Consider the following 24,394-nt stretch of genomic DNA (forward strand, 5'->3'; position numbering starts at 1 on the left):
CTCTGCCTCTTCCCCACTCAATTACATCTTGGATGCGCATCTCCCACGTGCTCTCACCACCTCTCAGCTTGCCCACACCCACAGGTGTGTGCAGGACCACACCCCTCCCCATTCCTGGGGCTCTGGTGGGCAGCCTCTCACACGGCCGATGATCCTGCCCCCTGGCATTTGAGTCCTTGTGTGATTCCCACCCCTTGTGCAAAGGTAGTGACTCGCTTCAAATGAACAGAACGGAGGAAGTGATGGGATGTTACTTCCAAGGTTGTTATAAAAAGACTAGCTTCCACTTGGGGGGCTCTCTGGTGCTCTCTCTCTCTCAGATCCCTCGCTCTCCAGGAAGCCAGCTGCCATGTTGTGAGCCTCTCTAAAGAGACACCCACGTGGAGAAGAACTGAGGTCAGAAAGCACTCAGGCCTCCTGGTTGTTGAGTGACTGAGCTCAGACCCGCGCCCCCCCGCCCTGCCCCCCCCACCCCGGCCTTCAGCATGGAGACACCCAGAGCCCTGGCCAACACCCTGACTGCAGCCTTGTCAGAGCCCTGAGCCAGAGCCACTCAGCTAAGCAGCTCTGAGTCTCACCCACCGAAACCATGAGATAATGTTTGCTGTTTGCAGCCGCTAACGTTGGAGGTGATTTGTTACACAGGTACAGATAACAAATTCAAAAGGGTCAAGTCTAGGTTTCTTCATGCAGCCCATACAGGCCCATCACTGTCCGGCCCCATCTCTCCCACCGCATCTGGGCCATGCCTCATACCACTCTGTCGGGGTGCAAACTGTCCCCACTCTTTGCCTTTAGCCCCTTCCGCTTCATTCCTCAACGAGCTGCCTGGCAAAATCCTCCTCATCCTTCAAGGTTTCCAGGTCATTTCAAACCTCAGAAACTAGCCATTTCTCCAAGGAGCCCTGATTTCCACCTGTTAGTGGAAAATGGTATTTAGAAGCCAAGATCTGGGTGTGAGGTGTGCTCACTGTTCTTGGGGTGTTAGCTGCCTGCAGGCTTCCTCACGGAACATATACATGTATACCTATATATGCATACACAGATATACATAAACACACATTTACATCTCTGTTTACTGAAAACGATGAGTTCACACCAATACACCTAAGTGAATCCACACCACAGGGTTCATCCTAGTTTTCTACATCTCTCTCTTTGTACCTCCCTTCTCCAACAGTGGCAAACCTGGCTCACATTATCATTTGTACAGTTACTTATTTGATCAATCCTTCATATGTAACTAATTTCCAATATCAGCCACCAGCATCTCCCCTGCACGTAAGTCCCCCTCTCCCTGCTCAGGCTCTGACACCCCACATCAGGATGACCCTCTGAAAGGATGGCCGACTCACCCAGTCAGGCTGGGACTCCTCATACCAGGTTCAAGGGGCAGAAATAGGGACTTCATCTATTTATGGAAGGAGCTGCAAAGTGACACTGCACAGGCATATGCATAAGAGGGTAGAAGAATTTGTGGCCATTTGTACAATCCTGCACACCAGGTTCCTGTATGGCCTCCATTCTTAAGGTGCCCTTAGGAGAGAAGAAGGCTGGCAGAACACTGGCCATTATGTCTGCATGCAAAGGAACAGGAATGATGAAGGGTGGAGTGAGGAACAGGAGCCCTACTTCCAGCTGACGCAGGTTCCTTCCTTTGCAAAACTTCCCAGGGACCCCACACATTTCTGCTTCCTCTTCTTTACCATAACTTAAGGCACATGGTCACTCTGAATAAAACTGGGGATCCAGTAACTAAGGGAGGAGAAAATGGATATTTGGTGGCCACCACAATTTCCGCTACTCCCACTTTTTATATTTGCTGGGCAACAGCCTGCTTCTGGGGGTTGCCAAAGACCCCAAATGAATCCTTGGAAGCATTCTTGACCTTCACCCATCTCTAGGCTTACGAAGTCCCAAGGTAAGTCATCCTAAGTGCAGAGGAACTCTAACAGAAGCTTACATGGCTTCTCAGATGATATATCACTACTTCTCTGTTAATCTAAAAACCCTGTATGTGAGAAAATGTTGCAATGGCCCTTTCCAAAAGCCGGCTGAGTCTCCAAGCAAACCACCACCTGTGAGGACAGTTTATCACCTGTGTGAAAACACTATGCAGGGAGCAGATCAAAGCTCCAATCCCAGTCACCACTGCACTCAAGAGAGGCGACAGCAAAGAGCAGTGAAAATGGCCCCAGTTCTCTGGCAAGCCAAAGGAGAGGGAGAATAATAACACAGTGGAAGATGAGCTCAGAAACGGGGGGCGTGGAACAGGAGAACCGCACTTTGGGAAGTCCTAGGGAGACTTATTTTGCAAAATCACCCAGGAGGCAAGCCTTGATATGTTTCAGATGAATTCATCTGAAGTGATGCTGGTTTCTCTGCAAGGAAAACCCAAAGGCTGTTATTTAATGGAAAGACATTACAGAAGCTTTTCTATTTATAAATTATTATAGCACTGTAATTTCTTGGTATTGTTCCAATATCCTTCAGCTCATAGATGTATAGTGTTATTCCTGGAAGCAGGAGAAAGCATAGCGTAGACTGAAGAACATATAATTTCAAATCAGACATGTTCCACTTCATAATCAGGTAAAACCCTCCACCTTTTAGCGGTGTGACCTTTTTCAAGGTGTTCATCTCTCTGAACCTCAGTTATATCACCTAAAAAATGGAGATAATGCTGCCCACCTCAAGCACTGATGTATGAAAATTATATGAAATAATGTATATAAAAATTCTGGTACATAGTGATTTTATTATTAGTCCCCTTCTGAGAGAAGGGTAAATCACAGAATTATTATCAGAACTAAACAATAGAATGTATTGCAGATATATAAGTGCCTGGCATACAGCTTGTGTCCACTTAGTGTTAGTTCCTTTTTAACTTACTCATCCATACAAAAAGCCATATCCTAGTTATCTAGCAGGTTGACTGGTGTTCTTTATAATGAAGTTTAACCTTTTAGGCACAGAAAAAAATCCTATAAATTCTTTCTGCCTTAGTAAACACTGTATACTAAAAATGAGGTAGCACGCCATGTTCACTTCAGCATTATTCACGACAGCTAAAAGGTGGAAACAACCCACATGTCCATCAACAGATGAATGGATAAACAAAATGTGGTATCTACATACAATATTCAGCCTTAAAAAGGAAAGAAATCCTGTCACATGCTACAACATGGATGAGCCTTAAAGACATTAGGCTAAGTGAAATAAGCCAGTCACAAAAAGACAAATACTGTATGATTCCACTTATATGAGGTACCTAGACTAGGTACCTAGTCAAATTCATACAGAGAGAGGGTAGAATGGTGGTTGCCAGGGGCTGGGGGAGGAGAAATGGGGAGTTGTTGTATAACAGGTACAGAGTTTCAGCTTTGCAGGATGAAACACTTCTGGAGATCTGCTCTACAACAATATGAATATACAAACACTACTGAAGTGTATGCTTAAAAATGGTTAAGATGCTAAGTTTTATATTCTGGGTGTTTTTTCACCATGATTAAAAATAAGAAAGTTATCTTTTAAATGATGTAACTTATAAGCTTTCATAATAATGCAGGGTCATCATACTCATTAATTATGGCCGGTGCTACAGCTACATCTATGCAGTTTGCTGCCCAGAGCCGAATCCACATCAAGTTTCAGGAGTTACTCTAGCGCCTGCTTTCTTGAGTAAATATATGGGATTTTTTAGGATTCAGCTGCTAAAGGAAAAAGTGGAACTTGACATTTTTTGCTATATAGTATTTGCTATTACCATCGGAGAATTATAAGATGTTAAAGCTGGAAGAAACTTTAGAAACTACATTTTAAAGTTGAAGAAAGTAAAATCTAGACTTTAATCAAACAGAATCATTTGCCTAAGATCATACAGATAGTAATTATAAGCGCTGGAACATGAAATCTCCTGGCTCCCACTACAATCCTCTTGTAAACAGACTTAGCTCTCCAGAATCCTGCACCTCTGAACTACTCTGTTGAATACGCTGCCACCAGGGGGCAGCAGATGTATTAGTCTGGAATTCTAAAACACCAGACTTCAGGCCCCAATACATTTCTATTATCTCTTCCTTCAATCCCCCAAAATATATATGCACATTTATAAGACTTTATTAATATCAACAAGCATAAAGTTTAAAGGCCATCCATAACTTTTTTTTCTGATGAGTACGATTGATCCTGAGTTAACATCTGTGCCAATCTTCCTCTATTTTGTGTATGGGACACTGCCACAGCATGGCTTGATGAGCAGTGTGTAGGTCTGTGCCTGGGATCCAAACCTGCGAACCCCAGGCCACTGAAGCAGAGCATGCAAACTTAACCACTATGCCACAGGGCCAGCTCCCATAATAACTTTTTAAACAAAACAAAGACTCGGAGCCAATGGAGGTAACATCCTTACTAATCCTTCACTATTTTTTATTCATTCCAATCCTAATTGACATAAGGGTCAATTAATATGTTAGTTTTAAAACAAAAATGACTTAACCACAGAAACCCACCCCATTTCTTTACATTTTGAACCAAATTTTCCTAGTACTTGGCCTCTGAGGCGTCAGATCACAACAACCTCAAGCCCATCTGGCAATTTGTCCTCAACCTTCCTTTCTTTGTCAGGCTTGGTTTTTCTTTCTAATGCCCGTAAGTTCAAAGGAAGGTCTGTCAACAAGTCTAACCCTCCAACAACTTTTCAGAAGCAAAAATGGAGAGATTCTAGACACAAAGGAAAGCCTGTATGGACACCATTCTTCCAATGGTAATACCAGAAACCAAATGGTTAATACCAGAAATGGAAAGCCCAAACCATAGCAGCTAATGGGTGAGACTTGAATTTAAAGACAGGCCCTCCCTCAACAATGACCTCGTGCACCCTGAGACTTTCACAGTTTCACCTAATGTGAGGGACCACACTAGCGGTGTCAATCCAGGAGTCAATGCCACATTTCAAGCAGTAGTGACCAGTGACCACGGTCCCTAAATCATCCAAAGAGAAATGCATGATCTTTATTTCACGAACAGAAATTTCAAATGGTTTTCTTCCTTGAGCTCAATGTGCTTTAATAAGGAAAAAGGTATTCAAATGCAAGCTTTTACTTCTGCCTCAGACACATGGGAGCAGTTCCATTTTTAAACTACAACAGTATTCACTATAGTTAAAAGGCATTCAAATAAATTACTCTCGGCTTACATCCATTTGCTCCCATGCAATTAACTATTCACCGATCAATCTAATCTTGTATAAAACTGATGCCAAAAGCAACTATGGCACTATTGGTTACTAATGGTGAAACAGGAATGAGACATGCACAAGATGCACATAATGAAGGGATCACTGCAAAATGCATCATATATTCAGATACTATTCTGTAATCCTTTGCCAAATATGATGTGTCAATTGGTGAGATTTAAGAAAGATTCCTATGGATATAATATTCTGGTTTTAATTATTTTCCAATATAGAGTATTTACTGTATTTAAATGCAGAATATCACCAGAAAACCAGAAATATTTATTTTTATAACAGGTACGTAAAATAAATTTAATTCTGTAATTTATTCAAGAATTATTATAATACTCAAAAACTCAAAAAATTGAAATCAGTTAATTAAAAATAAAACCAACATAGTTATTAGGATGGCTCAAATAAAAAACCCAACAGTATCAAGTGCTGACAAGGATACAGAGCAACTGGAACTCTCATGCATTGCTAGTGGGAATGCAAAATGGTGGGGTACAGTCACTCTGAAAAACTTCCGCAGTTTCTTAAAAGTTAAATATACACTTACCATACGACCCAGCCATCCCACTCCCAGGGATCCACCCTAGAAAGATGAAAACTTTCGATCACATGAAAAACCTATAAACAAATGTTTATAGCAGCTCTCTATTCATAATCACCAAAAACTGTAAAGAATCCAGATGTCCTTCAACAGTGAATGGATACACAAACTGTTATACGTCCATAAGCTGGAAGACCACTCCAGAATAAGAAAGGATGCACACACAGATGAATCTCAAAGACGCTGTTTGAGTGAAAGAAGCTGGTCTCAGAGGTTACATACGATATAATTTCATTTATGTGACATTCTGGAAAAGGCAAAACTTATAAAGATGGAGACCACATCAGGAGTTGTCAGGGATTGGGGTAGGGTGAGGATTTGATTACAGGGGGGCAGAAAGAGGGAGGGTTTGCTTTGTTTTGTTTTCTGGGTGATGGAATTGCTCTGTATCAGGATTGTGATGATGGTTACACGAATCAATCAATTTTAAAACTCATAGAATTATACAAAAAAGGTCAATTTTACTTTATATAAATTCAAATAATAATAATGAATGAAACATGAGAGCATGCAACTCTAAAACCCTGAGTTAAAAATAGAAGGTAAAAGAAAGAAGAGCACGCTAAATTAGGCTAATACCCAGCATACATTAATCATTATTATTAAGAGAGACGGAAGAGATGTATAAACCAAGTACAATGAATGGGCTTTGTTTTGATTTGAATAAACCATCTGCACAGACTTTCTTAGACAACTGGGGAAATCTGAATACAGTATTAGATGGTATTAACGATTTTTTGTTTATTGTCAGGTAGGACTGTAGTTTGGTTAAAAAAATACACTTTTAAACAAAATTCATACTAAAATATTTAGGGGTAAATGACATGATTTCTGGTATTTGCTTACAGATTCTCCAGAAGCAAAGCAAACAAACAAAAGCTCAAAAAACAAAGGGAGGCGGCCCATTGGAGCAAGTCCGGCACAGCCAGGATGCTGTCTGATCTCCAACGCTGTGCGGGCACCCAAGGGTGACTGTACTCCGCCTTGGAGTATGGCTGGGAATGCTCAAAAGAAAAGGCTGAGAGAGAAAAAAAAGTGACTTGCTCTTTGCAAACACTCCCAAGAACAGCACCGAACTGTACTTTATTCACTGATCAGATGTAGTAATTCCCTCTCCTGGTTTTCATTAGGCTTTTAAAATCCGCATCTAACTTTACGGAAAACCAAATCAGGCAGTTGTGATTCTGTTCAACAATAACGGCTTAAAGAATGCTTTCCAAATATCATTTAATGCTCACAAATTAGTAAAACCATCATGGGATATAGAAATATTAGTAATTTTCATTAACTTATCTGCTGCATACTCCTAAGTGCAGATGACAACAGCAGGAAGAGGTAATTAACTCTGAAAAAGTGTAAAAACAGAGGTAGTAAACTGAACAAACGGAGAGTACAGCATATGAGAAGTTCTCTCTAATTTACTCTGGGATAACTCAGAGTTTCAGAGTTCCAGTAAGGCTCCCAACTCACTGGAAAGGATTTCTTTCCTACTGGCTCCCTAATATGCGGAAGGCACTACGGGGGAATCAAAATGAGGAGGGCATGGTTCTCATTTACCCAGAGTTAAGAGATGAGAAAATACTCAATATTTTAGTACGAATTTTGTTTAAAATAGTCCAGCAAGCAGTGTTTAAGGCTAGTGTGCAAAAACAATTACACAAGTAAAAACAAGAGCAGCAGCAAGTGCCCCATCAGGGTGCAGGGGCAGGAGGACCTGTGGGGAGGATGAGGGCACAGGAGTGACTCAGAGAAAGCTTCTAACAGCCCCTCAGTGGAGCTGGGAAGAATGGGTGACATTTCCCAGGTGGAGCCAACATCTCAGAGTGGGTGACATTCTGCAGGTGGAGCCTGTCACTCAGAAGCCTCTCCCACCTGTACTCTCCCACCAATACTGAGAAAGGAGGGGCCCCAACAGCCCGGAGCAGACTCACCCCTCAGTGTGGAAGAGCAGTGGAAACAGGCGCTGAGAATCACCAGCCACTGGGAGTAATGTGTCTGCTGCCCCCAAAAGTCTGGAGAGCAGCCCTGATGCTGCCGCAGCTACTGAGCTACAAAGTGAGGTGACTGAAGCAGCCCGCCAACCTCCCTGCAAAGGTGCCCATGTCCTGACCCCCAGACCCTGGGAACATGTTACCTTCCATGGCACCAGGGACTTCACAATATGATTAAAGTTAGGGCCCTGAGATGCAGAAATTATCCTGGATTATCCAAATGGGCCCAATCCAACCACAGGAGTCCTTAAAAAGTGGAGAACCTTCCTGACTCAGAGCAGAGAATGAGCTGTGACGACAGAAAGAGGGTCAAAGGGATGCAACACTGCCATCTTTCAAGGGGGAGGGAGGAGGCCTCTAGAAGCGGGAAAAGGTGAGAAAACAGATTCTCCTCCAGAGCCCCCAGGAGGGGACACAGCCTGCCCTGATTTCAGCCCAGTGACCCGTTGGACCTCCGACCTAAAGAACCATTAAGAAAATACATTGTGTTGTTCTAAGCCATGAAGTTGGCACGTTGTCTCAGCAGCACTAGGATATGAATACACAATCCGCCTCGCTCCACCCAGTCAGTAGGCCTTTGCCTGCACCCTTTCTCTGCTGCCCTCTGCCCTCTCTCGCTGTACCAACAAAGGGCACTTTCACTCACTTAAAAGATGTCACCTTCCCTGTCCCAAATCTCCAAACCCTATTTAACCAGCCCAGGCGAGGTCATGACCCCATCCATCCGCTCAGCACCTCCACCTCTGCACGTGGTCCCTGCTTGACTGCGACCCTTCTCTTCTTTACGATTTACACTTATTGAGCATTGACTAAACGCTAATTACCATGCTAAGGATTTTTCATGGGTTTTCTCATTCAATCCTCCTAACAACCCTACCAGGTAGACACAATTATTATCCCCCATTTTTTTAATTAAAAAGTTCAAAATCACCCAGCTAGTAAGTGGCAGAGCCAGGACTGGAAGCCAGGGAGTCTGACACAGGAGTTGGTGCCCTTAACTGTGACGTTAATATCTGTCTCCTACGTGAGAAATATAAGTTCCAAGATTTTGTGCGTCTATTAAGACAATACCCTCAGTTCAGCACAGAGTAGCTTAATTAATAGTTGCTGAATATGAATGAATGGGACAAAGACCCCCGCCAACTCTTTTGTTGTTGTTTAAAGAAAACTTTTTTTATTATGAGAAGTCAAATATACACAAAAATAGAGTAATGATATAATAAACTCCCTAATACCTACCTCCCAACTTCAACATTTAATGTAGGGAAGAAGTCTCTTCTTCAAATGAGAAAAATACAAAGAAAAAGTAAAAGGGTATTTTCAACTATCAGGCAAAGCCTATTTTAGGAAAACTGAGCTTCCTGGGTGAAGATTTCTGAGTCTTTTAAAGTCATAAATCTATATATTAAAAAATTCAAACCACATCTTAAGTATACTTGCCAAAAATGGTGAATCTGATTCCAATTAAGCCTTTAAATCTAACTTCCAGTTTACAGGAAACATAGAGTAGAGGGGCAAGCTAAATCATACTACGCAAAAAGCCAAATAAATCCAGAACGAGAGGCATCTATAGGCAACCAAGTGACATCAATAAATCACTGGCATTAAAGAAGCCCACGGGACTGCTCTAGATCACAGCCAACTGTGGCCTCAGGTAAGTCCAGCCTGCCGGTGGAGTTTAAAACAAAAACCTTTGAAAACAACATTTTAATGGTACACAGCCACGCTCATTCATCTACCTGTCGTCTATGGCTATCTTTGCAGCACAAGGCAGTTGAGCTGCTGCAACAGTGACCACATGGCCTACAAATCCTAAAAGAGCTAGTAGAGGACCTTTTCAGAAAAATTTTGCCAAATCCCTGTCGTAGATTAAAACAGACAACAGATACTCAGCAAAATGTGCCTTGTTTGAATTCTGATTCACACAAACCAATAGTAAAAGTAAGTCCATTTCTGAGGCAGTCAAGGAAATTTGACTGTGGACTGGGTTTTAGAAAACACCAAGTAATTACTGTCGATTTGATTAGGGAGTGACAATGGTATTATGATTATATAGGAAATGCTCCCTTTTTGGAGGTGCATAATGCACTCTTTAGGGGTAAAATATGTTGTCTGGAATTTAAACGGCTTCAACAACAAAAAAGATGAAGGAGATATGGCCAAAAAAGAAACCGTTTTAACAAACTGTTAAATCTATTTGATGGATATACGCAAGTTCATTATACTATTCCCTCTGCTTTTATGTTTGCTTTAATTTAAAAAATGTCAGATCTTGAGCAAAAATTAGAGTCCATCACCAGACAGCCCTTCTTTCCAGGCGCACCTCCTGCCCACCCCTCCTGCCGACCACTCCTTACACCCAGTCCAGCCTCAGTATATCAGAACTCCCCTATCTCCAAACATAGTTACAATTTAAGCTTAACTTTGCTCACGGTGTCCGCCACCAGGAACGCCCCATTCCATTCCTCTGCCTAGAAAAATTCTACTCTCCACTCAAGGTCCAGCCCAAATGGGACCCTCCCCAAGTCCTCCAGCGAGAATTCACCTCTCTGTGCTCCAACAGCACACTACCCCGTAGGCATTTATTTCACCCTTCTTAACATGTTAGCTATTTACTGTGTCTGTTACCTCATACTGCCATACAAACCCTGAGACGTGTAGTAACTGGGTCTTCTCTGTAAATCCGTTGGAGGGGTATAGTGACACCTTACACAGAGTAAGCTCTGCCTACACGGCTCTCTGGTCCGACCTAAACAAGGCTATCTTGCTCTGAGCCATTTCACTGACGAGAAGGACCTTCAATCAAGGAAGGAATTACTGTTAAGCAAGATGCCAGACGTGTTTAACCGATGCTCTCTTAATAAAATCTCTAATACTTAAGGTTCACTCCTGGATAGAGAATGTTCTAGAGAAGACTGCTAAGATTGCTTGATTTTGTCATTTTATTGTCACCTTTTCTTGGGACCTGTCCCTTTTCAAACACTGCTGCCCTCATCTCCATGCCAGCCTGCAGGGATGCCCTACCCCCTTGTAAAGGCCCGGGCTAACTGTGGGCACAAAGCCTTCCAATGACTCCACTTGGAAGAGCTGACACGGGTTGGAACTTTCAAGAACTCTTACTAAAGAAAATTAAGAGAAAAACGAACAGATAATTTAAAAACTTAAACAGGGGCCAGCCTGGTGGTGCATTGGTTAAGTTCACACGTTCTGCTTCGGTGGCCCACAGTTCCCTGGTTCAGATCCCGTGTGCAGACCTACACACCGCATATCAAGCCATGCTGTGGCAGGTGTCCCACATATAAAGCGGAGGAAGATGGGCACGGATGTTAGCTCAGGGCCAGTCTCCCTGAGCAAAAAGAGGAGTGGCGGCAGATGTTAGCTCAGGGCTAAACTTCCTCAAAAAAAAAAAAAAAAACCCTTAAACAGGACCCGTTTCTACCCCTGTTCTGTTCTACTTCCCGCAGCCCACTATCTAAGGCCAACATGAATAGCCACCCTCTCTAGGACCACTGTTAATAGTTAGGACCCTCATTAGCAAGGTCAACTACTCCAAAATATTTCCAAACGAAAACCTCCCAACTAGAAATTAATTTAACCTTGCAAACCCACCTTTTGAAATACAAATGATTGCTAGCAGGGTCGTCTGCTTATTCAGAAACTTCTGGTTTCTCATAGGAGTCCTTTCAGGAAAACAAGGCATTTGGGGAACATGAGGGCAATCTGCAGGAACTTTCCATATCAGCATTTCAATAAATTGAATGAAACCAGGGAGAAGAGTCTTCAGTTATAGGAAAAAGTACATAAGGACGTGTGAGTCTAAGACTACACTTTATATAGGTCGATCCAACTGGTTTAGAGATACATGATTTCTCCCTAGGACATTTGGCAAAATGAATAATTATCTGCCTTAAAAAATGGCTACAAGTGTGGTGCATTTTCTCATCAGTTCAATATTAATAAAGTAAGCCTGGTGCCAAGGTGTGTTCAAAAAACTGCGCATATTTAGGGGTTCGTGTGCACCTGGGGTGTTACCTTTTGGCCAACATAGAGCAACAGCGATAACCATATTTCTTAAGGCAGTAACAGAAATTTTCCCCAAAATTCAGATGTCACCACAGCTCCAAAGAAACCTAAGCTTATAAACTGACAGATGCCAGAAGAAGTTTTTAGATTTCTTTTGCAGCGTTTGGGCTCCTCACAGACAGGAACCTCTAAAATCTAAAACAGAATTTTGCAAAGTGTTGGCCTCATTGAACGGAGAGAGCCTCTTAAAGCCACCTTCCCAAAGGTCGTACTTTCTCCTCCCGAGGAACGAGCGGCGTCTACACTGAGGGGTCCCTAACTCGCTCTGCCCTCCCCCCGGGCCAGCAGGGGCGGCGCCTCACGCTCTTCTGGGGCCGCGTTTACCGGCCAGTGTCGCCTCCCTCCCAACTGGTCCCGCAGGCCGCCCGCGTCCCCTTCGCTGCCCGGGCTCTGTGCCCGCCCTCCCCTCTCTGCCCTCCGCCCTCCCTTACTGTCCCCTCTCCCGGCCCGCGGGCCCCGGATTTGGCCCCCGCGCAACGCGCCGCAGGGAGCGACGCCCCGAGTCCCCGGCGTCCCCAGGGCTCCGCGCGGAGGGGGCGGGGACAGCCCCCGGGCCCCGCTCAGCCCGCGCCCAGCGCCTCACCTGCCGCTGCCGCGTCGCCGTCGGGAAGGGCGGCCGGGGCAGCCGGGCGGAAACGGCGGGCCCAGGCGGGCGCAGCCGCCCCGGGAGGCCGCCCCCGGAGGCGCCCCCTGGAGGCGGGACGCGGGACCCGCCTGCCCCGCGCCGGCCAGCGCTGGCCAGCTCACCTGGGCTCGCTCCGGGCGCCACGCCAGCGCTCACACCTGGGGCGCCCCCAGCGGACACGCAGGCGAGAGCACGTCCCGCCTGGGCGCGCATGGCGGGCCCTAACTCCATGTTGGACCCAGACTCACCTGGGGATGCACGGCGTTGGACACGTACACCCACCCGCACACACAGGAGCCCATACCTCGGGATGCGTCCCATAGGACGGATGCACACATCACCAAGGCCTCACTCTCCAGCATCCACGCTCAGCGCTGATACCATACTGGATATAGATAATCATATCGTCTGCCACACAGTTCCCAATTCTCCATTTTTAAATAAAACTGTGGTTGTAGGAGATAGTGACAGAAATGACTTACCGACTGTCACCCGACTCCTAGGACTAAATTTGAGTCCCAGAAATTAGAGGAGTGAAGACCATAAGCTGAAGGAGAATTTTTCTCTAAAGACTGGTCATACTGGGTTTACACAATGCGACTTTGGGGACCCACGTGACAGAAATGGCACAGAGTTGGAGAGAGGGCCACTTCTGTCCCCTCCTCCTCAGAGACACAAATATTTAAGTAGTTACTGGACTAGCAATAATCTCCCTTAATCATATTCTGCCCCTTCCACTTTCTCATGAATGTGGACTGATTGAAATCTTATTACAATCTGGTTTTTATCTAAACATTTCCAATAATGGTAATGTAGTTGTCTTATGAATAGATGTACAACTCCACAAGAAATCTAAAAGATCAGATTCATGTCATAATTTTCATAGAGTTCTTTCTTGTCTTGGGAAGTTCATCATTAAATTGAAATATGTAAAAAAATCTTGATGAGTGTATATTTTTAACATTAATATTTTTATGAAGTGTAAGAGTCATCTTAATTTTTTTCAAAAGGAAGAATAGTTCCATTTTCTTTTCTTTTTTGAAGGAGAAAGATCATGTCGGCAAAGGAAAGTGAAGCAAATACATGAATAAATAATTCCTCTAGTAAAGGAAAATTAAAGATGGTGACAGGGTGTGTTAAATTGCATTTACTGCCAGATAAGAGTGGGAAAGCCTGACCCAACACAGGTTAGGTTCTGTGGGATGAAGTCTTCAGTTTAACTGTCAAGAAATAACTCATAAGCAAATAGTTTAAAGCAGTAGTTTTCAAAATGTGGTCCCAGTCCAGCAGCATCAGCAGCACGTGGGAATTTAGAAATGCGGAATCTTAGGCCACACTGCAGGCCTTCTGGATCAGCCACTCTGGGGGCGGGGCCTGGCAATGTGCATTTTTACAAGTGCTTCTGATGCAGGTTCAAGTTTGAGAACCATGGTTCATTGAAGATTTGCTTCAATGCTCCTCAAACTAATGTGCACGTGAATCAACTGAAGATCTTGTTTAAAAATGCAGCTTCTGGTTCCGCAAGTCTGGAGTGGGATCTAGATTTTGCAAGATTGACTTGTGTATGGCCACCCACAATGGGGAGGTCTCTGTGAACACAGCTGCCCAGCAAAGGCAGGGGTGGAGACTACCTTCAGAGAGGCAGAAGTCACACAGTTTCTCAAGGAAACTGATCCGTCAGTTTGGATAAGTCTTTGGCTTGTCAGCTCAGGATTGGTGGGTTACGCAGGAGCCCTTTGCAAGCTGATTGTTCTGGTGGGTTTAGGAGCTGGGTTCACTCAGAGGCTGTCAGGTTGCATCCAAATGGTACAGGTGAGATCCTCCCTGAAAAGGGTTCAGCCCACCATCAGCTGTTTCCCTGCTCATTCTGGTCCATTGCTCTGCCACCTACAATCTCCTGCACCCTCCAGGCTCAGGGTCAAACAGCCAGCAAATCGCTGTGCCTGGGTTCAAAACTCAGCAAACAGTTCCTTTATCAACTCAAAGGATTTAAACTAGCACCTTGCCGTTAACTGGAATTATCCATTTGGCCATTTTTGTTATCTAAATCTGAGCATGTAATTGCCAAGCTCTGTTTTCCAGACTTTGTTGTAATAAGGCAAACGCCTAATTTGTATTTGACTAAATACACTGCTACTCAGTATTATGCAAAAGATGCCAGCAGCATCTCCTTGTTACCCTGCCCCCATGCCTCCAGCGTTGCAAGTACCACACGATAGATGGGAAAATAGCTTCTGCATCTCTTGAAACTATAGTTATAATGTGAAATAAAGAACAGAACAAGGAGGCTATATAGTGAGCTTGAGGTCTAACTGAATAACACTATCAAATCTACTGAAATATTATTGGGTCATTCTAGTAAATCATTAAAAATAATCATCTTTGGCCCTATATAACCTGCAATGTAAATTCAACCCACCACTTATAATTGTATAGCCCATGAGCTAAGAATGGGTTTTACATTTTAAATGCTTGAAAAAGAATCAAAAGAAAAAATAATACTTTATGACACATGACAATTATATGAGATTCAAATTTGTGTGCATAAAGTTCTACTGAAAACACAGTCACACTCATTCATTTATGTATTGTCTATGGCAGCTTTCACATGACAGCAGCAGGGTTGGTGAGCTGTCACTGAGACTGCGTGGCTCGAAAGCCTAAAATACCTGCTATCTGCTCTCTCACAGAAAACGTTTGTCTACCCTCCCCTATTGTGTCTTGCTCCAGCCTCTGTTACAATATCTACCTCTCTGGTCTGCAATAGTTGATTTCTATGATTGCTCCCCACTGGGCTGAGTTTCATGAGGACAGACCTGTATCCTTTGTGTGAGTTTCCAGCACTTCCCACCATGGTGTACAGAGTAGGTACCTATTCAATAATATTTACTTAATTGAAGTTTACTTTTTGGTCATTTTCTCTATGTAAATCAATATGAACTTAAAAAGGCTTTACAGTTCAATGTAGGAGCTATTAATTAGGCTAATTAAAAAATCTGTGTGCTAAAAACAGAAAAAATATATTCTGCAAATAACTGGATTCCTTGCTCCATTTCTAAACCTGGCTCTATAACATTGTTGTTAAATTTGAAAGCAGCAGGGTTATTTTTTCTTTCTTTTCATTCTGTCAAGTTATTTTACTTAGTACAACAGGTCCCACTGCTAAACAATTTCCACAGCAAACAGACCTCATGAAGCTAAGTTCATTCACACTAAATTCAATCCTGGTATTTCTGGAATTAATGTTTTAATGATGATGTGTGCGGCTGTCAGACATTTAAAAATAAGGCATTGACCTTTCTCCACAAAAGATATGTAATATCTTTTCTAAAAAGTCTATGGAATTTTCCAAGCAACTGTAGTTGAGATGGTTTATGCTATTCGTGCCCTTATTCTTATGCTATTGTAATTTTATAACAAGCAAAGACTGGAGTAAAGCACTATATGAGGTTATTTCATTAGTTTTGGTGAATAAATTCCTAATCACGAATAGGAGAATAATTGTCAGAACTCCCAGAAAAAGTAGTCTGACCAGCCAAGTTTGCCATCCACCATGATGGAAGCTAATTACATTGCAAAGAGCCATAGCCAGGCCACAAACCAGTCTCTAACTCTGTAAAATGACTACCATTTTTCTTAAAACCAGAATCAAGTTATTTGGTCCTGCTCTCCAAAGAGTAACTTTTTAAAGACAATACTGCTTACCTGGTGCCTAGAAATGTAGACATTACAAAATGAAACAAAGCTTGATTCCCTCGAGCTGTCCATGTAGGAGATTACACATATTGAGTGCTCTTACGTTCTTGGCACCATATGACTCTTCTCATTTTATCCTTTGAACAATAGTATGAAGCAGATATTATCATTCTCATTTTACACATGAAATGGCTCCAAGAGGCTCAATAATCCATCCAAAGGCACACTGCCGGTTAACAAGAGTGTGGAGATTTGAACCCATATCCAGCTGAACCTAAAACCGGTGCTCCTTAACGTGTGGGCTAAAACAGGGAAGCTGGAAGGTATACAGTGAAGTGTATCTCATCTGGACTAATAATTTCTTTATATTTGAACCTTTTTGTTAAAAGTGCTAGTTCCAATGAATATAGTTCTATCCATGAAGAGCCTTCATATACATTATCACATCTGATCCTCGCCCTTGCATTGTAGAGTAAAGGCCAGGTGGAGAATTTCCTCCACTTTACAGAGGAGGCAAAGGGGTTAGATGGCTTGAGCAAGATCATGTGATTAGCATGTGACCTGTCTTAGCCCAATTGAAATCTTCCAGTACGAAACCATCATTGGACAAAGTCAGATTTATTGGTGCCTTGCAGTGGCAGAGACTACACACCAGAGCAACCCTGAGATGCCTCATCAAAGATGGAATTTGGAGATTTGGGGGAGGGATGATGTTTAGGGGGAGTGGTATTTTCACAGGCTGGAGACAAACAGGGCTGTGTGCAGAGGGTCAACATCAAGTCTGGACTGCAGAATGGACCCAGGGTCCTATGTCCTTGGACATCACAAAGTTTCAATAGATGTGGAAGGGTGTATCCAGACGCTATTTAAATGAAGCTCAGCAAATAGTTTGGAAACCGAGACTGAGGCTGCTTGTGTGTGTGAAAGTCTCTAGGATCCTCCAGGTAGAGCGGGATGTTTCATTCTCACTGACGACTTCAAACAGCCACATCTGATAGTCAGTGCTCTTCCGGAACGAGGTGTCTCAGTGAGGAAGAAGGCAGCACTCACGCGGCCACAGAAGGCAGGTCTTTGACACATTCCAGTTTCAGCAGGTCCGTGGGAGAAATGTGGTTTCCACCTCACTTTGCAGCTGTCTGAATCTGTGCTGTCTCGGCTTGATGAACGGGGGAACAGAAGCTTACTTTTTCAGTCTGAGGCACTTCTTACCTTACTAGGCCATATCAGGACTAGAAACCTTCAAAATATTTTATTTCCACAAGAGTGGTGGAATTTCAAACATTCTTACATTTTACAACAGATTTTTTATGAGGACTCATGTAAGCGTCCAAAGCAGGTCACTTTTATAACTTTTTACAGTGGACTTCTGTCTAAGATTGAGTTTTGAAAGGTTAAAGCAAAAAGGTTAAGCATCTAAGGATATTTAAAGACCACTGGTGTAGTCCAACTCTCTCATTTCATAGAGGAGAAATTAACAACCACCACTGCCCTTGCTTTTATTAGAAACGCCTGAGGTCCACAGTAATTTAGTGACTTATCCCAGATTCCTGGTAACTAATGGCAGGTTGGAAGTGTTTATATCTAATTGAATTGTTGAAGCTTAAAACAAAAATGATGTATGTCAGTGCAGTTGGCCCAAGGATAGATTTCACACCCTGGTCTCTGTTCTTCCACATGCTCACCTTGTTTGCTGATGTCTGCAGTTTTCTAGACCAGCACTGTAAAAGCTATCATCCATATACTTTATCAGAAAGTTCTAGAAATGAGCAGTTTTGATATTCCTCAAGACAAATCTCAAGTCTATTCATCAAAATTAATGCTATTGAAATGCAACTGCTGAGACAAAACTATTTTTAATGATGGATAAAAGTGCAATTGAAAGCTACAGGGAAAACGTTTTCTCAAACACTTATCCTAAGTAGGAAGCAGAAAGCTTTATTGGTCCTTGAAAAATACCACATATTTAAAAATAAAATGATTAGAAAAGCAGGATTCTCAAGGCAGTTTTGACAAACAGTGTAACATTTAAAGGACTTGTTGAACTAATCAGACTTAGAACATGAGTGATAAAAATAAAAATCTGAGACTGTTTCCTGGGCCATAGAATTACAGGATACAAACCTCAAGAAAAGTGAGGGTTCTCCCTCTTTCAATTATTTATTGAATATTACGATGTGCCAAGCACTGGTTTAGGACTTTATATGCATTTTCTCCTTGAAACCTCTCAATAATTCTGTGAAAAAGGTAATCCCAGCCCCTATTTTACAGATGAGGAAGCTGAGGGGCTGAAGGACTGTTCCTTGCTATATAAGTTTCCTAGAGCTGCCACAAATTCCCACAAACTGGGTGGCTTTAAACATCAGAAATGTTCTGGAAGCCAGAAGTCCGAAATCAAGGTGTGGGCAGGGCCACGCTCTCTCTGAAGGCTCTAGGGGAGGACCCTTTCTTGTCTCTTCCAGCTCCTGGTGGCTCCTGGCATTCCTTGGCTTGTGGCAGCATCACTCTAATCTTTGCCTCCATCCTCCCGGGGGCTTCTTTTCTCTGTGTGTCTCTCTGTGTCCTCTCCTCTTTTTATAAGACATCCGTCATTGGATTCAGGGCCCATTCTAAATTCAGGATGATTTCCTCTCGAGATCCTTAACTAATTACATCTATAAAGACCCTATTTCCAAATATGATCATACTCTGATGTTCTGGGTGGGTATGGATTTTGGGGAGATGCTATTCGACCCACTACACTTGCTTAAGTTCATACAATTGGTAAATGCAAGAACGAAATTCAAACACAGGTGTAACAGATTTTCCTTTCACATTCAAGCTTTATGCACCCAAATGCCACCTATATCCAGACAACCACCAAGAGTCACACAGCATATAGATTTCAGTGAAGACTTAGAGGCATGCTTCAGAAAAGAGTCTGCACTGCATGTACATAGTCTGGCCAACGGCCTGAAAACTGCTACCTCCAAAGTTCTTTTCACGCAGCATCACTCTGGAGGCCCCAGTCTCCCAGCATCCTTCTCATCTGTTGAGCAAAGCAATTTAGCAACCGCCTCTCATTACCTGAATTTCTCTTATGGTGTCTCCTTCCTACCCACACACCTTATCGCAGCTTTATTACAAACACATCCATGGCTCTCTTGAATAAAGATTTCTCTGTGATGTCACACATATTCCTTTAAGAAAAATTATTTCAAATGATGCAGAGAGTTACAAAGTAGAAAGTGAAAAATCTCTCTCCTTCCCACTTCTTATCTCTGAGAAACAGCCAATGTTAAAATAAACTGTAATTCCTATAAGTTTAAAGAAAAGAGATTGGACTATGAAAGAAGAACAAGTGAAGAGCCTTGATATTTGATGGCATTCTCTTGGCTTCCGTCTCCACCATTATCTTTTTTTGTCCCTTTCATCTCAACCAAACTGTTCCACATGGGCTTTGTTTCTTCTCTTTTGAACTAGAGACCAGCTTCCGATTTGTATTTTGTGACAGACATTATCTTAAAAGAGGCCATAGCCTAAATTAATATCTTCTTGGTAGAATTTTAGAGGTGGGAGAGATCATTCAAGACAAGGCTCTTTGGGGATTTTAAAATGGGCTTGTAATAATCCATAATCATATTTGGCATATATTAATGAGTATTTCAAGTAATATGAAATGTCTCACTTTACCGAAAATCAGAGTTTCTCAACTCTTGGGATCCTTCTATTTGGGTCAATATGTGCATTGCAAATTCCTCTTATCTATGCACAATATGGCTGACCCTTCAATGGAGTTTATGCCTCAGTATAACTCTTCATTTTCCCTGATGCCTGGTGAAGCTTTTACCATAAATACAAGGCCCAAAGGAGAAGGCAGAGACAACTGAACCAATATCTGCCCCTATGAAACGGATAGAAAGTTCAACTTAATTCTGTTTCATTGCCTCCAGGAAAAAGACAGATTCACCAACTAATGGAGAATTTTTGTGTGTGTGGGTGAGGAAGATCGGCCCTGAGCCAACATCTGTTGTCATTCCTCCTCTATTTTGTATGTGGGATGCTGCCACAGCATGGCTTGATGAGCGGTGTGTAGATCCGTGCCCTGGATCCAAACCTGTGAACCCCAGGCCGCCGAAATGGGATCGCCTAAAACTTACGCACTACAACACTGGGCCAGCCCCACTAATGGAGAATTTTGAATATAGAAGAAGGAAAGAAATACCCTGATAACCTGTGACACCTGGGCAGCTGCAAAAATGTAGAAGATGTGAATGAGTGACAGAGGGGCCTGCTGACTCCCCAAGGAGTCCCTGGAGAGGGACCTGGTAACAATGCTTAGTCCCAGATGTCTACACCAGCACGTCCAAACTGGGTACACAGTGAGGGTGAGGTAATCCAGACTTTAAGCTCCACAGGGGCGGGAATCCCAGCTGTTTTCATTTTCCATCGTATCCCCAGCAGCCAGCACACTGCTAGTGCACAGTCAGTGCTCAAGGAAACATCTTGAAAAAAGTAATGACATGAAAGTAGCATGAGGGATCCTTGTGATGGGACTGTTCTGTATCTTGACTGTGCTGACCACACAAATCTACACGTGATAAAATTGCAGACCTACATACACAAATGAGTACATGTAAGACTGGTGACATCTGAATAAGATTGGTGGATGTATCAATGTCAATTTCTTGGTTGTGATATTGTACTATAGTTCTGCAAGATGTACCATTGGGGGAAATGAAGTACAGGCTTTATGGCATCACAGTATTATTTCTTATAATTGCATGTGAATCTGTAATGATCTCCAAATAAAAAGTAATAAAAATATGAGAGTAAAAACAATCTCAGATTGGTGACATCAATCCAAAATGTAGTAGGATGTGAGTCAAGATGGACTTTGGCTTTGAAAAGCTATACCCTGTTTAAAAGAGAGAGGCCACTGAGGGAAGAGGCCTACTAATCAAAAAGACAGACACTTGTATGGAAATTTCGGGGTGGCAGCTCACCAGAGGAGATGAAAAGAGAGCTGGAGAGCTGTGACATTATTGCAGCAGTCACTACTGTCTACTTGGTCAGGTGGGGGACATGAATGATGGGTCTCAAAATACAAATCACAAAATTGCCACCAACACAACATAGAGGGAGTGAAGCATTGCTCCAGTGACCTGAACATCTGCTGGACATCATATTTGGCAGAGTCTCTGTCAAGATTCTGACTTGCCTTATTATTTTAATTCCCAAAGATTAGTCTGGAAGTCAAAGGTAAACTGCTATTGTCTTATATTTCCAAGATGGCTGCAACAAGATTTCCTATCCCATGCACTCATCTTACAATGAGATCTTGACATATCTCCCACGGAGAAGTGAGGTCTACGTTCCCTCCCCTTGAATCTCAACGGACCTGTGACTGTGGCAGGAGACACTATGTGAGTTCTAAGCCTAGATCATAAAAGTCAATACAACTTCCCCTTGGCCCTTTTGGAAGGCATCTGCTTGGAACGCAGCCACCATGCTGTGAGGAAGCCCAAGCATCCATGTGGAGAGGTCAGGTGTTGGTATTTCAGGTTGCAGCTCCTCATGAGGTCACAGTCAATAGCCAGCATCAACTACCAGACATATGAATGAGAAACAGAGGATTCCATGCCCCAGCCTTTGTGCCACCCCACCTCACACTGCACAGAGTGGAGCTATTGGGGATCAATTTCAGCACAACTTGTAGCTGCATGAGTGTATTAGGGCAATCATGTTTGACCAAATACCCGGGCACGTTGTGGCCCAGTCAGGTTGATGCATAAAATTAACCATCACAATGAGCAAAATAAATGGTTATTTTAAGCACTAAGTTTTGGAGCAACAGACAACTGGAACAACCTAATACTAATCAACAATTGGAAGTTGGTTGGTAAAGTGAAAAAAATGATTTTTGAAGAAAGTGGCCGTACAGTTAGTTTGTGAAATGCAAAACCAAAATGGCTAGGCTTTAGGAAGGTGTATTTCCAGAAGTTAAACAGCTGAAGAGGATAGGGAGGTTCTCAAAAATGCAATTAGGACTGTGATTCCAAGGAAGGAAATGATGGGGACATGGAATAGAACCAGGAAGTCCACCATTAAACAAAGACATTTAAAAGATGTATGCAAAAGATGAAAATATGATTTACCCCATTTTTGTAAGATTTTGATTTTGTAAGAATTGTGTCAGGAAACATGAGCAGAGGCCCGCTTTCTCCTCTCCGTTCCCTCCCTTTCTTTCTTTTTGTTGTTACAAACCCCCAGACCTCTCATCATTTCACCTCTACAGACTTAGTATGTATTTCTAAAAAATATTCACATATTCTCACATAATCATAACCTTTATTATAAGAAATTTGACAAAAATTTGCTTTTTACCATTGGCCTCAAAAATGTCATTTTGCAGCATTTTATTTCAACTTAGAAACCAAAAAAGGTAAATTTTGCTTAGGTTCATGTCAAATTGTTTATTTTTTGCAAAGATACTTATTTTTTTTAAAAAAGATTGGCACCTGAGCTAACAACTGTTGCCAATTTTCTGTTTTTTTTCTTTCTGCTTTTTTCTCCTCAAATCCCCCCAGTACATAGTTGTATATTTTAGTTGTGGGTCCTTCTAGTTGTGGCATGTGGGACACTACCTCAATGTGGCCTGATGAGCAGCACCATGTCCCTGCCCAGGATCTGAACCAGCAAAACCCTGGGCCACCACAGCGGAGTGCATGAACTTGACCACTCAGCCACAGGGCCGGCCCCATTACCTGAATTTTTTATATGAAAGAACTGAAGCTCAAGAAGGTCAAAATTCTTGTAATTCAGCTACGCTGCAACTGGGGTTTGGCCAACTGTACAAATGTACAGACGTGTCTACATCTGTCCAAATCTGGACCTCGTAACCTACAGGGGCTTTATTTCCTATTTTGTACCTGATTTTGGGTCCCGTTCCTTCCTTTCTTCTCAAGGCCCGCATGCCTTCTCTGGTTTATAGTCAGCCTCTCCCTCTCAATGGCTTCTACCCTTCTCTGCTTAACTGTATGAAGAACCTTGACAGCTCTCATTCCCTCACCAATCTACCTCCTATCCATCACCAATTGGACCCCCCGAACATTTCTCAGTTCACTCCACTTTTCTCCAACTTCACTGCCATGTGGCTACGCTAAGCCGCCTTTTTATCTCCACCCTGGACACAAAGAATGGTCTCTCTGCTGATCTGCTCATGTCTTCTCTGCCTCCCTCCAATTCCTTTCCTACCAACAGCCAAAGTAATCTTTTCAAAATATAAATCTGATAATGCCACTCATCAATCCTTCCATGGTTTAAGATAAAGACCATGTGGTCCACAAACCCTGGCATAGTCTGCCTCTAGTCACCTTTACCAGACCCACCAAGTGCTCTCCCTGACTTGGACTTTGCTCACCAAGTACTTTAGCTTTCTCACCACAGGGCCTTTGCATATGCTGTTTCTTCTGTGTGCATAGTTCAGGTTTCCATAACCTTGCCACTGCTGACATTTTGGACCAGATAATTTTTTGTGAAGGGGGCTTCCTGTGCGTTGTTGGATGTACATTAGCATCCTCTCACCCCCATGAATTGTGACAACCAAAAATGTTTCTAGGCATTGCCAACTGTCCCCTGGGGGACAAAATCTTCCTTGGTTGAGCACTGCTGACCTAGAGTGATCTTCTTCCTCTCTGCCTATCAAATCTCAGTTCAGAAATCATGTTCTCAGAGATCCCTCTTCTAACTCAGGTTAGATCCAGTCTTCCTCTCCTGTTATTAATTATATGACCATTTGACAATTACTGTCTCTCACTGCTGCATGACGGCAAGGGGCCATGTCCACTTTCACTCACCACCATATTCCCAGTGCCTAGGACAGTCTCTGGCACATGGCAGGCACTTAATATTTGTAGAGTGAATAGCAGAATGAATGTATTTAAGGCCAAATCTGTCTGCTGTAAAATCTACACTCTCTTCCAAAAATCCAACCTATCATTTATTGAGGGCCTCCTGGGCCTACCTCATTACCCTCAGGGAGATCTTATCCCCATTTTACAGATGAGAAACTGGGGCTTAAGCAATGCTAAATGACTTGCCTATGATGTCACAGTGTAAGAACCACGACCCACATCTAGGTTTTCTCACCCTAAAGTCCAAGCTGATGGATG

General features: G+C 42.9%; 1 protein-coding gene across 10 annotated transcripts in view; it reads right to left on the bottom strand.

The window, feature by feature from the left end:
• The window catches only part of GGACT (gamma-glutamylamine cyclotransferase), a 47,390-nt gene extending 34,710 nt beyond the window's left edge, over nucleotides 1–12,680 (bottom strand). For 2 of the 10 annotated variants that reach the window (XM_044779746.2, XM_044779741.2), the window contains exon 1: nucleotides 12,507–12,619. Coding sequence is in view for 2 of the 10 variants with exons in the window: in XM_070520119.1 (XP_070376220.1) it covers nucleotides 5,796–5,811 (16 nt within the window). In the remaining 8 variants the exon portion in view is untranslated. Of the gene's footprint in view, nucleotides 1–5,795; nucleotides 5,832–12,506 lie in introns of those variants that run through there. The other 8 variants (XM_070520119.1, XM_070520107.1, XM_044779747.2 and 5 more) reach the window with 8 other exon arrangements.
• Between the last annotated feature and the right edge of the window lie 11,714 nt (nucleotides 12,681–24,394).

Source organism: Equus asinus, chromosome 11 (assembly GCF_041296235.1).
Source record: "Equus asinus isolate D_3611 breed Donkey chromosome 11, EquAss-T2T_v2, whole genome shotgun sequence".
Classification (NCBI taxonomy): Eukaryota; Metazoa; Chordata; class Mammalia; order Perissodactyla; family Equidae; genus Equus; species Equus asinus.